At 33.8% G+C, this 12,810-nt stretch overlaps 1 protein-coding gene across 1 annotated transcript in view; it reads left to right on the forward strand.

Moving 5' to 3' along the window:
• LOC126768608 (protocadherin-like wing polarity protein stan) overlaps window positions 1–12,810 on the forward strand; it is a 138,991-nt gene that overhangs the window by 104,573 nt on the left and 21,608 nt on the right. Inside the window, exons 4-18 of the mRNA XM_050486794.1 lie at window positions 823–1,024; window positions 2,850–2,990; window positions 4,264–4,493; window positions 4,825–4,950; window positions 6,458–6,624; window positions 6,780–6,922; window positions 7,257–7,427; window positions 7,849–8,036; window positions 8,250–8,487; window positions 8,841–9,045; window positions 9,683–9,835; window positions 10,152–10,372; window positions 10,941–11,112; window positions 11,244–11,539; window positions 12,266–12,398. Coding sequence (XP_050342751.1) covers window positions 823–1,024; window positions 2,850–2,990; window positions 4,264–4,493; window positions 4,825–4,950; window positions 6,458–6,624; window positions 6,780–6,922; window positions 7,257–7,427; window positions 7,849–8,036; window positions 8,250–8,487; window positions 8,841–9,045; window positions 9,683–9,835; window positions 10,152–10,372; window positions 10,941–11,112; window positions 11,244–11,539; window positions 12,266–12,398 — 2,786 coding nt within the window. The remainder of the gene's footprint in view (window positions 1–822; window positions 1,025–2,849; window positions 2,991–4,263; window positions 4,494–4,824; window positions 4,951–6,457; window positions 6,625–6,779; window positions 6,923–7,256; window positions 7,428–7,848; window positions 8,037–8,249; window positions 8,488–8,840; window positions 9,046–9,682; window positions 9,836–10,151; window positions 10,373–10,940; window positions 11,113–11,243; window positions 11,540–12,265; window positions 12,399–12,810) is intronic.

Here is a 12,810-nt window from a genome sequence, read left to right on the forward strand (position 1 = left end):
TACTGAATGTATATGTTAATGGAATTGAATTTCTGTAAAGTCGCTCAGTTATCGAAATTTGACAAAAATATTATTAAAAATTTAAGGGAAACTTATATGAAATTGCACGTTTCGAACATTCTATTAAAGACCCCAATGGGTTAAGTTAGTCAAAATCGGTTGACAAAAAGATAAGAAATAAAATGTACTGAACTGTTTTGTCTTTACCTATTTATATAAAGATATAAATTTAAATCGACCGTTTGAGTTAATTAAGCTGGGATTGTCGTATGTGTCTTGTAAATTATCATTATTTTCCTTAAGTTGCTTAAAACAGATCACTATTAGGTAATACGGCTTCATCTTGGTATATCTCATCAATATTATGTATTATTCTAAGATATGTGGACGCTTTAAAAATAAACGCTCTTCAATTAGTGATCTAAATAACTTTATTAAATAGATAAGACCAGGGAATTTACTCAATTTCCTCGATTTAACTGCGTGAGACTACATTTCCCTTTGCGGGGTTATTGCGCCGCCGCCCATGTAATTAGATGCGGTCGTGTAGGAATAACTAGTATGTGATGCTGCTTGTAGCGCTTCTAACTTTTGGTTGCAGATTTTTTAAGGATTGTCCTATATATTTGATAATGCTTTGCACGTTTTTAAATCATTTTAATACTCTATGAAGTGGAAAAATCAACGTCTATTTGTTCATGTTTTAATATTTAAGTTAAATTTAACCTACATGTGTTGCTTAGCGATGTGAACCTTGCTGGTTATTTTAAATAAATACACATACTGATAATATTTCGATTTATATTATAAAATTTCTCACAGTGATCCAGAAAACAGTCCCGTCACGTATTCGATGTCGAGTCTCCTGGACTCTCGATCGGCTGGTATGTTCGCTGTGGACACGAGGACCGGTGTCGTCACAACACAGGCTCGCTTGGATAGAGAGAGACTCGATGTCCATTACTTCAGAGTTGTTGCACAGGATGACACGTTCCCACCGAGAAGTGGTACCACAACACTTCAGGTATGTTACCATATTTAATAAGCGAATGAGTAAGTAATCTAAGCTGTGTAGATCTAGCGAGAATAAATCGCATGAAATTACGAAGTTTTATTCTTGAATAAGTTATTCGTTAAGTTGTTTTTTTTTAATAAAAGATAAAAATGTTAATAAATTACATACAACTATTTTCTACACGGAATCCAGCAAATATTCAATCCATGTATTTTTATCAGATATATCTATGTACCGGTAACATATACCGGCCAAACCTGATTCCAGGCCAAACTTGTTTGTTCTAGGCCAAATTGGTTTATCCCATGCGTATCAGGTAGTATTAGGGGCAAACTAAAATTAAAAATGACTTATTTACACTTTTTAGTGCAACATGTAAAATATTTAGGCGTACATTTGCCTATGTTCATTTTGTCACATGCAAAGATTCAATCATTCAATCAGATTAGCCTAGGCCAAACTAGTCAGCCTAAAGTATTTAGGCCAAACTAGATTGTCCTGGAATAAACTAGTATATGCTGTCACGCGTAGGATAAATCGACTAGAATTTGGCCGGTGACATATTTGTATATTTTATCACAGAATAACACCTTACCTACCAAGTTTTACTAATGAGGTGATAAAATTTAGTGGAGTATGACCGGATGTGAACATTCGGCTTAGATTAACGCGTTCTATTACTAAGATATCTTGACATACAAAAACATAAACTTCAATATAAAATATTCAAATAAATTGAAAGAACTATAATATTTACATAATGTGTGACTTCCGCATTGATAATTGCTATTTTTGACATCTCATGTAAAATTCTTATTAAAATAAACGAAACTCCAAATTTGAATAAATGTCACTCTTTGGGGACCTTAAGTTGCATACTGCTTTTAGAAGGATCTCTGTATAGGTATTTATTAATACATATGTTCGTAAACAAAGCACATAAAGGCGTTGGTCCTGCACTTGATCTCTTTCCGATTGTGTCGGATTGCCATCCCATTTGCCATGGACGATGACAGCGAGACAATAGACAGTGCACCTGTGTGCATACTTGAGCACTATAATATAAGTAAGGTGCATTTGGTGTTATTGACTCCAAACTTATTTCTGAGTTATTTTGTATTGAAATCGGTTTAGCAATTTATTTTTTTAATTAAAGTCTGCGTAAAGAAATAATGAGTAATGTCTTGTCTTATGAGAAGTTGACAGTGTGGGGCGTGGGCAGACAACTCGCCTATTTTTTTAATGTTTCATTAATATAACTTAACTCGACAACAAAATTCATAGAATATATAATTACTTATTCATATAATAATCTACATATCTTAATTGTTACACTGATATACGCATATAGATATGTCATAGCTACTACACTATTAATAAAGATTTTTTTATTGTATTTAATACAAAAATAGATCTATTCTAGTCACCTTAATTATTTCTCTAATATTAATTAAAATAAATTCGAGAAACGAAATTATATTGTTGATCATTATTACTTTTGCTGTAGTTCAGTCCAAATACTTTTATTGCCATATTACTAGCAAAAAAATCTTGGTATAATCTTGTCAACGAGATCTTGTCAATGAGTATTGTTCAGCAATCTTATATCTCAGCAAAACTTTCTCATCTCTTGCTTACTGCCATAGAAGTTTTTCTTTCATCGCCAAGCAGATTAAATATTAATATGTTGGCAATATTTCACGTATCGTACATACAGGTTATCAATATTTCAGATATGTCTATTCTAAATATATATACCATTATAGTTCCTACGTCACACTGTCTTATATACCTCCGTAAAAATTAAAATAATAACAATTGTATATTTTTTTAGATAAACGTGTTGGACTGCAACGACCATTCACCGATATTTGAAATGCAGCAATATGAAGCTTCAGTCAGAGAGGGCGCAAGCCCTGGAACCACCGTTTTAACCCTTAAAGCGACTGACCAGGACATTGGAAAGAACGCTGAGGTACAAAAAGAAATCGGAGCCTCCATATATCACATTTATATGCATTACAATCGACACGAACCATGAACACTAACATAACATATCAGTCATTAAAAACAACGATTACACCAAAAATATATAAACTTTTTACACGTGAACGAATTAAACTCCTTTTTGCTCTAAACGTTTCATTTTTCAACTTGGCACTCTAATTCGATCTTGAAATTTTACGGTCGTCGTGCCCGTAGAAGTTCTCTTTAAAAATACCTAAATTCTGGTAAGCGGATTTTTTTTGCTGGTCAAATTGTACTATTGACGTATTTTTATTAAATTATTTTACCTCATCCGCGTATTTAATAATCTTACCCGGTGGTAGGGTTTTGTGCCGGCCCGTCTGGGTGGGTACCATCCACTCATCAGATATTCTATCGCTAAACAGCAATACTTATTATTGTTGAGTTCCGGTTTGATCGATGAGTGAGCCAGTGTAACTACAGGCACAAGGGACATAACGTCTTAGTTCCCATAGTTGGTGGCGCATTGACGATGAGAGAAATGGTAATTCTTTCTTACATCGCCAATGTGGTGACCACTTACCATCACGTGGCCCATGTGCTCGTCGTAAAAATAAACTTAATATTAAAAATATACTAAAAATTGTCCTTAAAAATCTATCCAACATACTAATTCCCTCTGGTCTCCTTAAATTTTTAATCATTATCTTAATTAAAACCAAAATTACTTCAAGCATATGGTTCTTATTTCTGTGTGCTGTTTCTATAATTAAAACAAGTTTGACAAGCAATGTTACTTTGTTATCGCGAAACAATTATCATAAGCTCGGAATAATAGATCGTTTCATGAGACCGCATTGATATTCATGACCTTATTAATATAACGTATAATTTTCTGAGATTATTTTACGTTCATTGACTTACATTGCTTTTATATATAAATAATTGCGTCCTATATTTTATATAAAAAGCAAAAATAATGATGGCTTCATGCCTGTTTTCAGAGTTTTTCGGCTTTATATGAGTCAAATTTAAAAATCAGTGATAATTTTTATGGCTTTTGTTACAATTTAAATTTATTGTGTGCTTGTTTAATGAAATTAATTAATCAATCAATAATCAATGTTTGGAATTATATGCGCGTTAATGTGTGATCTTTTAATTATTGACTTTCCAAATTTTAAACTGATATATCTATTAAGCATCTTTCTTATTCCTTTTATGAATTTTGTGTAAGAAATCACTACAACTTATACAATTAATTTTAAACAAAACCTCAGGTGGAATATTCAATCGATTCAGTAAAAGCGGATAGCTTGAAACAAGAAGATATTAACGAGTCGATAGATAGCACGGAACATGTAGACGCACAAGATGTTTTTAGAGTTGATGGCAGGAGCGGTGCGTTACTGACCCGAGCTTCCCTGGATAGGGAGAAGGTATCTCGATATACTGTAATCGTGAAGGCGACAGATCAAGCCAGCCCACTCTCGGATAGATTATCTAGCAGGTAAGTTACTTAATCTTACAAGCCGGTATTTTCAAAGTAAAAATATTAATTATCAAAAGTATGTAATTAAAAAAAAAAATGTTTATCATTTATTTTCACACCCTACATGAACCTGAAACCATAATATGCCATTATGGTTCCAGTTGATTCATAAAACGGATGTCAATCACTCAATTGTAAAATTAATGTATGATCAGAACATTATTGCGGTCTATAATAGGCGATATACATATGTAGATTTTGTTTAATATTGCACTTAAAATGATGTGTCTATATATAGAAGAAATCTGAATTTGGTTAAATAAATTGTATTAATAAAATATTTTTCTAGTGCTACCATACACGTCAACATTCTCGATGATAACGACAACTATCCTCAGTTTAGCGAGAAGACGTATACTGTGAATGTCGACGAAGATATTAGTGTCGCTGACAACCCTGTAATAGCCAGGATTAAGTAAGTACCTTTCCTCTAAATACCTCTAGAAGTTCTGTTACATCTTGAAAGTATCGCAGATACTATTGTTTATAAAAAGTCTGTTTCTTGTAAGTAGGTACTTTCTTTTCGTATTTGGCAATGAGCTGAAAGTTTATTGATATTGACAAATTCTTGTAATACTCGTTGTTGTGTTTTGGTATGAGTTATGTGATGCCGTGTATGTGTGATGCCGAGATGGCCCAGTGGTAAGAACGCGTGAATCTTAACCGATGATCGTGGGTTCAAACCCGGGCAAGCACCTCTGAATTTTCATGTGCTTAATTTGTGATTATAATTCATCTCGTGCTTTACGGTGAAGGAAAACATCGTGAGGAAACCTGCATGTATCTAATTTCACTGAAATTCTGCCACATGTGAATTCTACCAACCCGCATTGGGGCAGTGTGGTAGAATAAGCTCCAAACCTTCTCCTCAAAAAGAGGAGAGGAGGCCTTTAGCCCAGCAGTGGGACATTCACAGGCTGTTACGGTGTATGTGTGAAGTGAGCCAGTGTAGCTACATGCTACAGGCACAAGGGTCATATCATTCTTTCGCCCAATTTCTATGGGCGGTGGTTACCACATACTATAGGTGATATATTTGGCCATTGTTAAATAAATGAATAGGTAATACATTTCGACAGGTTTTTCAATTGACAAATTGTAATTAAATTGTTCTATATGTATAAAGAAATGATTTCAATATTACTAAATAAAAATTTTCAACAAAATGAATACCCAATACTTGCATCCATAATATAAAATCACTGCATCGTAAAATAAAAGACAAGTTGCTCCATTTCCTTGCTTCTTTTAAACATTAGAACACCGAACGTCTGAGTGCAGAAATTTATAAGTCTGGAATAAATCGTTGTTTATGGATATTGCATTTTCCGATATATTTAACATGAAATATAGTGTTGAAATTCATGGCAAACAATAGATTTTTCATTTTACGCATTCGGTTATGAAAATTTAAAGATATATAATGTATAACAATATTTATAGTTATCATAATTTGATGTGAGTATCCATTTTTGTAGAGTTCACGTTTGAGACAGACATTTTCAAGTTACCACGGTTCCGCTTCCGTTGTTACTTGTCGTGGCGTGATAGCTGTCCAATTCTCTTAATAGAAATATGGCGTGCAATTTCTATATATCGGGACACGATCTTGTCTTACTGAAATTTTTGGGAAAAATTTTATGTGATTTACTCACCTTTAATAACAATATCTTGTCATATTTTCAGTACTGTATAATTTTAGACATTTGTACGTGCTGGTTTATAAAATAAATAGGCTTGTATATTCTTCCAATCCAAAAAAGTCCAACATTTTTTTTTTATTTGGTTTAGGAATTACTTTCATTGCCCTTTAAAATTTGGTCTTTTAAATTGTTGTGGTTTAATTTGCAATAAAATTTATTTTAAATTAAAATAATTATTAAATTCATGGATCATAATTACATGTATTTTTTCGTTTACAGAGCGACAGATGCAGATGTGGGTTCAAACGCGGCTATTCGATACGCAATCATCGGTGGAAACACACAAATGCAGTTCTCCATTGACAGCCTCAGCGGAGACGTGTCATTGGTTAAATCACTCGATTATGAGCAAGTACGCAGCTACCGATTGGTCATCAGAGCACAAGGTAAAACATAATAATTTAAACTTACCTAATTAGCACCACGAAAATATTTAAAATGATTACCTATTCCGTTTCCGAAACAGTTTTGCATGTGATCTTTTCCATTTTAAAAGTTTATTTTTAGTTCTCTAGAAATAAAAAAAAATCTTTTGTTTAAGATGGTGGTAGTCCATCCCGCTCAAACACAACCCAATTGCTTGTGAACGTCAAAGACGTAAATGACAATGCACCACGTTTCTACACATCACTGTTCCAAGAGTCTGTAAGCGAGAGTGTGCCGGTTGGATATAGCATTGTTAGGGTAAGTGTCGTAGAGTAAATAAATAGCCCATAAATGTTCCACTGCTGGAAAATGACCGACTATCCTCTTATGTTTGCTGTGAGCATTGGTATACAGAAATAAATGACATAACAATACGAAAGAAACTTTCAACCCGAGCACAATAACAAAAGTACATAGCGTTTTTTCCGATATTTTTTTATCATTTATTCTAACTTGTTTTACAAATTAAGCACATGAAAATTCAATAGTGCTTTCACGGGTTTTGAACCCACGATCATCGGTTAAGATTCACGCGTTCTAACCACTGGACCATCTCGGCTTAACGTTTTAATAAAATTTAATTTAATAATAGGTGCAAGCATACGACGCAGACGAAGGCGTAAATGCAGAATTAACATACACCTTGACAGACAAGGAGTACAACGGCAATAACGATTTGCCGATCACGATCGATCCTCGGTCCGGTTGGGTGTATACTTCGACGCAGTTGGACAGAGAAATCCAATCAAAATACCAACTTCAGGTAATGGAATTTACATTTTATTTTATTTAACAATTTTCAGATTTGATATCTTCAAAAATAGATCATCAATAATGTAATCAAAGTCCATTAATCATTGAAAATTCATCGAAATATCGAAAACTATCTCGTCATTTACATAAATCTAATACTGCTGAATCATACAAGTATTTGGAAGCGATTAATCAAAATGGACACAGAAAAGAATTTGTAATGAGTTTCGATGTGATTATTATCTCGAAACCTTTAAGGTGACTCGAAATTATTTAAAATGAATATGACTACTCATACACCACAGAAATGTTCAGTATGTAGTTTATTTAAACAGTTATTATATTTTTAGTAAGCAGTAGTGAGGTACATAAAGTGATATGACAGAAAATAATATTATATAAATATTTATTTAAATTTGCGATATTTATAGGTAACAGCAACGGATAGCGGTTCACCGCCTCGATCAGCGACGGCTTCAGTAGTGGTGGTGATACAAGACGTGAACGACAACGACCCGGTGTTCTCCCCACCACAATATGAAGTGGAATTAGCTGAGGACGAACCACCAGGAACTCCTGTTGTGACTGTCACTGCTACAGATGCTGATGAGGATAATAGGTATGTTTTTTTGCGCAACCTTCATGATTGACGCTTTTTTTTACTTTATTATTTTCTGGCTACCCCAAGATAATTGTTATATATAAGTTAGCTAATTGTCTGTATTTCGATTTAGCGATTGAGGTGATTCAAACAATAAGTATTAATATTAAGTAAATTTAAAGACAATATTATGTTCTTATGAACCATGATTGATGCTGAATTTTTTTCTAGATTACATTATGAAATCACCGGTGGTAATACAAGAGGACGTTTCTCGATCACGTCACAAAACGGTCGCGGTCTCATAACCGTCGCTCAGCCGTTAGACTTTAAGCAAGAACGACGATATGTTCTCACAGTGACCGCCACGGATTCTGGAGGGAGATCTGATACTGCCATGGTCCATATTAACATTACTGATGCAAATAACTACGCGCCAGTTTTCGAAAATGCACCCTATACCGCTTCAGTAAGATTTAATTTTAATGTTTATTAAGTTTTGCTTTTAACAAAACATATCCTAGTATAGTTTTCTTTTCACTATTGTTGTTGCATAAGAAACTTTTTTATAAATAAACGTATTTATTTAATCGTACATTAAATGACTAAAACATTGACAAGTTATGGTCACAGTTGCCAAATTTACGATAAAAATTTATTTGGATCAATACAAAACGTTTTCATTTTTGGCAATGCTCTATAATAAAATAACTTAAAATGGAACGAAAATACTTAAAGCATTATACTATTTCAAATCATGTCAATAAAATTTAAATATTCCATGTTATTTACTTATTTTTTGAATAATTTACACTTTCACAGGTCTTCGAAGACGCGCCAGTAGGCACGACAGTTTTGGTGGTTTCTGCCACTGACAGTGACGTAGGAGTGAACGCACAGATAACATATACCCTCAGTTCTGAAATATCAAACGAAGCTGTTGCGCATCATGAACAGGAATTTCTCATTAATCCGCAAACTGGTGCCATCACCACTAATAAACTGCTTGACCGAGAGACTATGAGTGGTAGGGCTGATAGTGCTTACATTACTGAAAATAAGAAAATTATTAGATTAAATTCTTGCGAAAACTTTAAAATATTTTACTGCCGATGTTTACTTTTAAAAGTCCAATATATTACAAATTTACACCTGTCATAAAATCAATATTACGTCCATCCTAAAATGATATACTTTTTAAAAATTTAAAGGCAAATATACATTTTTATTTTTAAAAATATTTGACAATTAATAATATTTAATTTAGTCTTTATAAACCTTGTTATGTAAATGTTACTGACTAAGACGTTTAAACATAAATTAACCTTTTTTTATATAGAATAGGACGGCGGACGAGCATATGGGCCACCTGATGGTAAGTGGTCACCAAGCACCCTTAGACATTGGCATTGTAAGAAATGTCAACCATCGCTTACGTAGCCAATGCGCCACCAACCTTGGGAACTAAGATTTTATGTCCCTTGTGTCTGTAATTACACTGGCTCACTCACCCTTCAAACCGGAACACAACAATAACAAGTACTGCTGTTTTGCGGTAGAATATCTGATGAGTGGGTGGTATCTAAGTCCTACAACCAGTATCTATGGTTTTAATGTAATATTTTGAAAGTTAAACACAAATTAATAAAGTGTATGATTCCCAGGCTACCTGCTGACTGTGACCGCTCGCGACGGAGGAGTTCCATCTCTCTCCGATACGACGGACGTGGAGATCTCCGTGGTTGACGTCAACGACAACGAGCCGGTGTTCAAACAGCAACTCTATACTGCGAGTATTATGGAAGATGCTTTAGTTGGTGAGTCTTTACTGGACTTTTTAAACTTCCTAAAAGGAAGGTCCTCTGCTTCCTTTGTATGTCTGTATGTACGCTTGTTGTTTAAAGTTACAACGCTGGTTTTTTATGATAATTTCACTTCGGTAAACACTATATTTATCTGAAGGTTTAGTGTATAAAATATTAATTAACAATTTGATGTCCTGCTTCATATAATTGTCCTAATTGATTGATAAAATTGATTCATGTAATATTATTTACATATAAAAATTTCATATTATTATTATCTTTGAATTTAATAAAATAAACTATGAATAATATTTATTTGCTTTTTAAGGTACATCTGTAACCCAAGTGAGTGCAACAGACGCTGATGTAGGACTCAATGGCCGAGTACATTACGAACTTGAGTCTAGGGATAGAGAAGAAGGATCGTTTGTAATTGACCCAGCGTCTGGAGTTTTAAGAACGAATAAGGCGTTAGACAGAGAATCGGTAGCAATTTACGATCTAAAGGCTTTAGCGATAGACGGCGGAACTCCTCCCCAAAGCTCTACTGTAAGTATCTTTTTATTCCTTAAGAAATATAAATTGAACTATCTTCACTTAGTTACGTATTTCCCTGTTTAGTTAACGTATGCTAAGAAAAATGTTTATGATTTATGTAAAATATAATTGAACTAGAGTTCGTATACGAACGACCTTTAGTTTCTTTTTTTTATTTTTATTTTTAAATTAACATAAATAAGCATACTAGCAATAGCTAGCAAATTGACTAAGAAATATTAACCATAAGTTTCATGACCAACCTTTGGAACTAAGATGTCATATCCCTTGTGCATGTAGTTACACTGGCTTACTTATTTATTTATTATACCTTTATTACCCTTTAAACCGTAATACTGCTGTAAAATATTTGCTGTTTTGTAGTAGAATACGTGGGTGGTACCTCACAGACGAACTTGTACACAGCCCCACCACCAAGTATTAGCTTGAATAAACTGCAAACCTCTTTACTTGCATAATCATAGCAGTTTAATAGTTATTTAAATTGACGTGGAAAATCAATGAAACCAACATTAGTAATAATATTTATGAATTATATTATTTATACTTATTTTAACAGGTAATAATCCACATAAAAGTTGAAGACATAAACGATTCGCCGCCGGTTTTCGAGAGCGACTGCCTAACTTTCTACGTGCCCGAGAACAGCCCTATCGGTACTACGATTGGGGCAATACACGCTCACGATCCAGACGAGGGTTCTAATGCAGTTGTACATTATTCCATCAAAGGTTTATTTTATTATGAAATATTTAATATATATATTAAATATACTTAAGATAGAAAAACACCTTCTTTCTACCTTAGGTAGAAAACATAATGAAGAAATGATTTTTATGTAATTTTAAATGTTAAATTTTAGGTGGAGATGACTCGAATAGCTTTTCATTAGAAACTCGCCAAGGTTCAGACAAAGCAGATCTGGTCACGATGGTAGATCTAGACTACGAAAGTCCTCGGAAGAAGTACGAGTTAGTTATCAGAGCAGCGAGTCCTCCGCTCTGGAATGACGTCAGAGTCGAAATCCTAGTAACCGATATGAATGACAACGCTCCCATGATGAAGGATTTTCAGATTATTTTCAACAATTATAAGGACTGTTTTCCCGTCGGCCCGTTCGGTAGAGTTCCGGCGTATGACGCAGATGTTACCGACAAGGTGAAATGAAACATCTTTTATTACTCTTATAATAAAATATTAAGAATATTAATTCATATTACAAAGAAAATCGTTTTCGTTTTTATCTGTTATGACATTTCTCTTACATTCACTGGTATGTAAAATAGTATGGCATTGTGCAGGCCCGTTCGGACGGGTACCACATACTCATCCGTTCTTCTACCGCAAAACTTTTAACACTCTGTATTGCGGTGTATCAGTTTAATGACAGGCACAAAAGATAAAACATCTTAGATTTCCTGTCTGGTGGCATTGCGGATGTAAAAGTTCTTTATACGTTTAGGAAAGGAGACCACTTACCATCGGGACACATTTAATATGATATTTTAAAGTGACATTACCAGCCCATTATTAGCCCAATGGTAAGAACGCGTAAATCTTAACCGATGATCGTGGGTTCAAACCCGGGCAAGCACCACTGAATTTTCATGTGCTTAGCTTTTGATTAAAATTCATCTCGTGCTTTACGGTGAAGGAAAACATCGTGAGAAAACCTGCATATGTATAATTTCACTGAAATTCTGCCACATGTGTATTCCACCAACCCGCACTGAAGCAGCGTGGTGGAATAAGCTCGAAACCTTCTCCTCAAAAAGGGAGAGTAGTTAAAGCGTGACAGCGTAACAAACAAACTCACTTTTTCATTTATAATATCGGTAAAGATATTTAAATAGTGTATGTTCATATTTTAATTTTATTTTGCAGCTCCAATATCGCATTTTATCCGGCAACAATGCAAATTTGGTACTTCTCAATGAAACGACAGGATCTATGACGCTATCACCTCAATTGAATACAAACGTTCCCAAACTGGCTACTATGGAAATTTCGGTCACAGGTAAGCGACGTAATCTAAAAACCCACCATGAATTTTAATATTATTTTCTTATATAAATATACGTTACTTTTATTTTATGGTGTTTTGTAGCCGAATGTTTTACTGATAGCCAGGATTCAGGCTTAAGGACTGGATTTAAATCCATAGACTGAGAATTCACTTTAAAGCTTGTTTCCTGCTTTTATTATTTAAAGATTCTTACTATTTATCAAAATATATACATAAGTAAATATATACCGAGTATCAGACGATTATCTTTTGATATAAATACAGTAAGGCATGGTATTATTAGGTCATTACATATGAAATTAGCGTTTTGTCGTACTGACCACTTTGATCTGAAATATCTCCTCTTTGGTTAAAAATTCCAAATTCTAATTGATAAATTCATTTAGCTGGTATATTTGAGTTT

This window comes from Nymphalis io, chromosome 5 (genome assembly GCF_905147045.1).
Source record: "Nymphalis io chromosome 5, ilAglIoxx1.1, whole genome shotgun sequence".
Taxonomy (NCBI): Eukaryota; Metazoa; Arthropoda; class Insecta; order Lepidoptera; family Nymphalidae; genus Nymphalis; species Nymphalis io.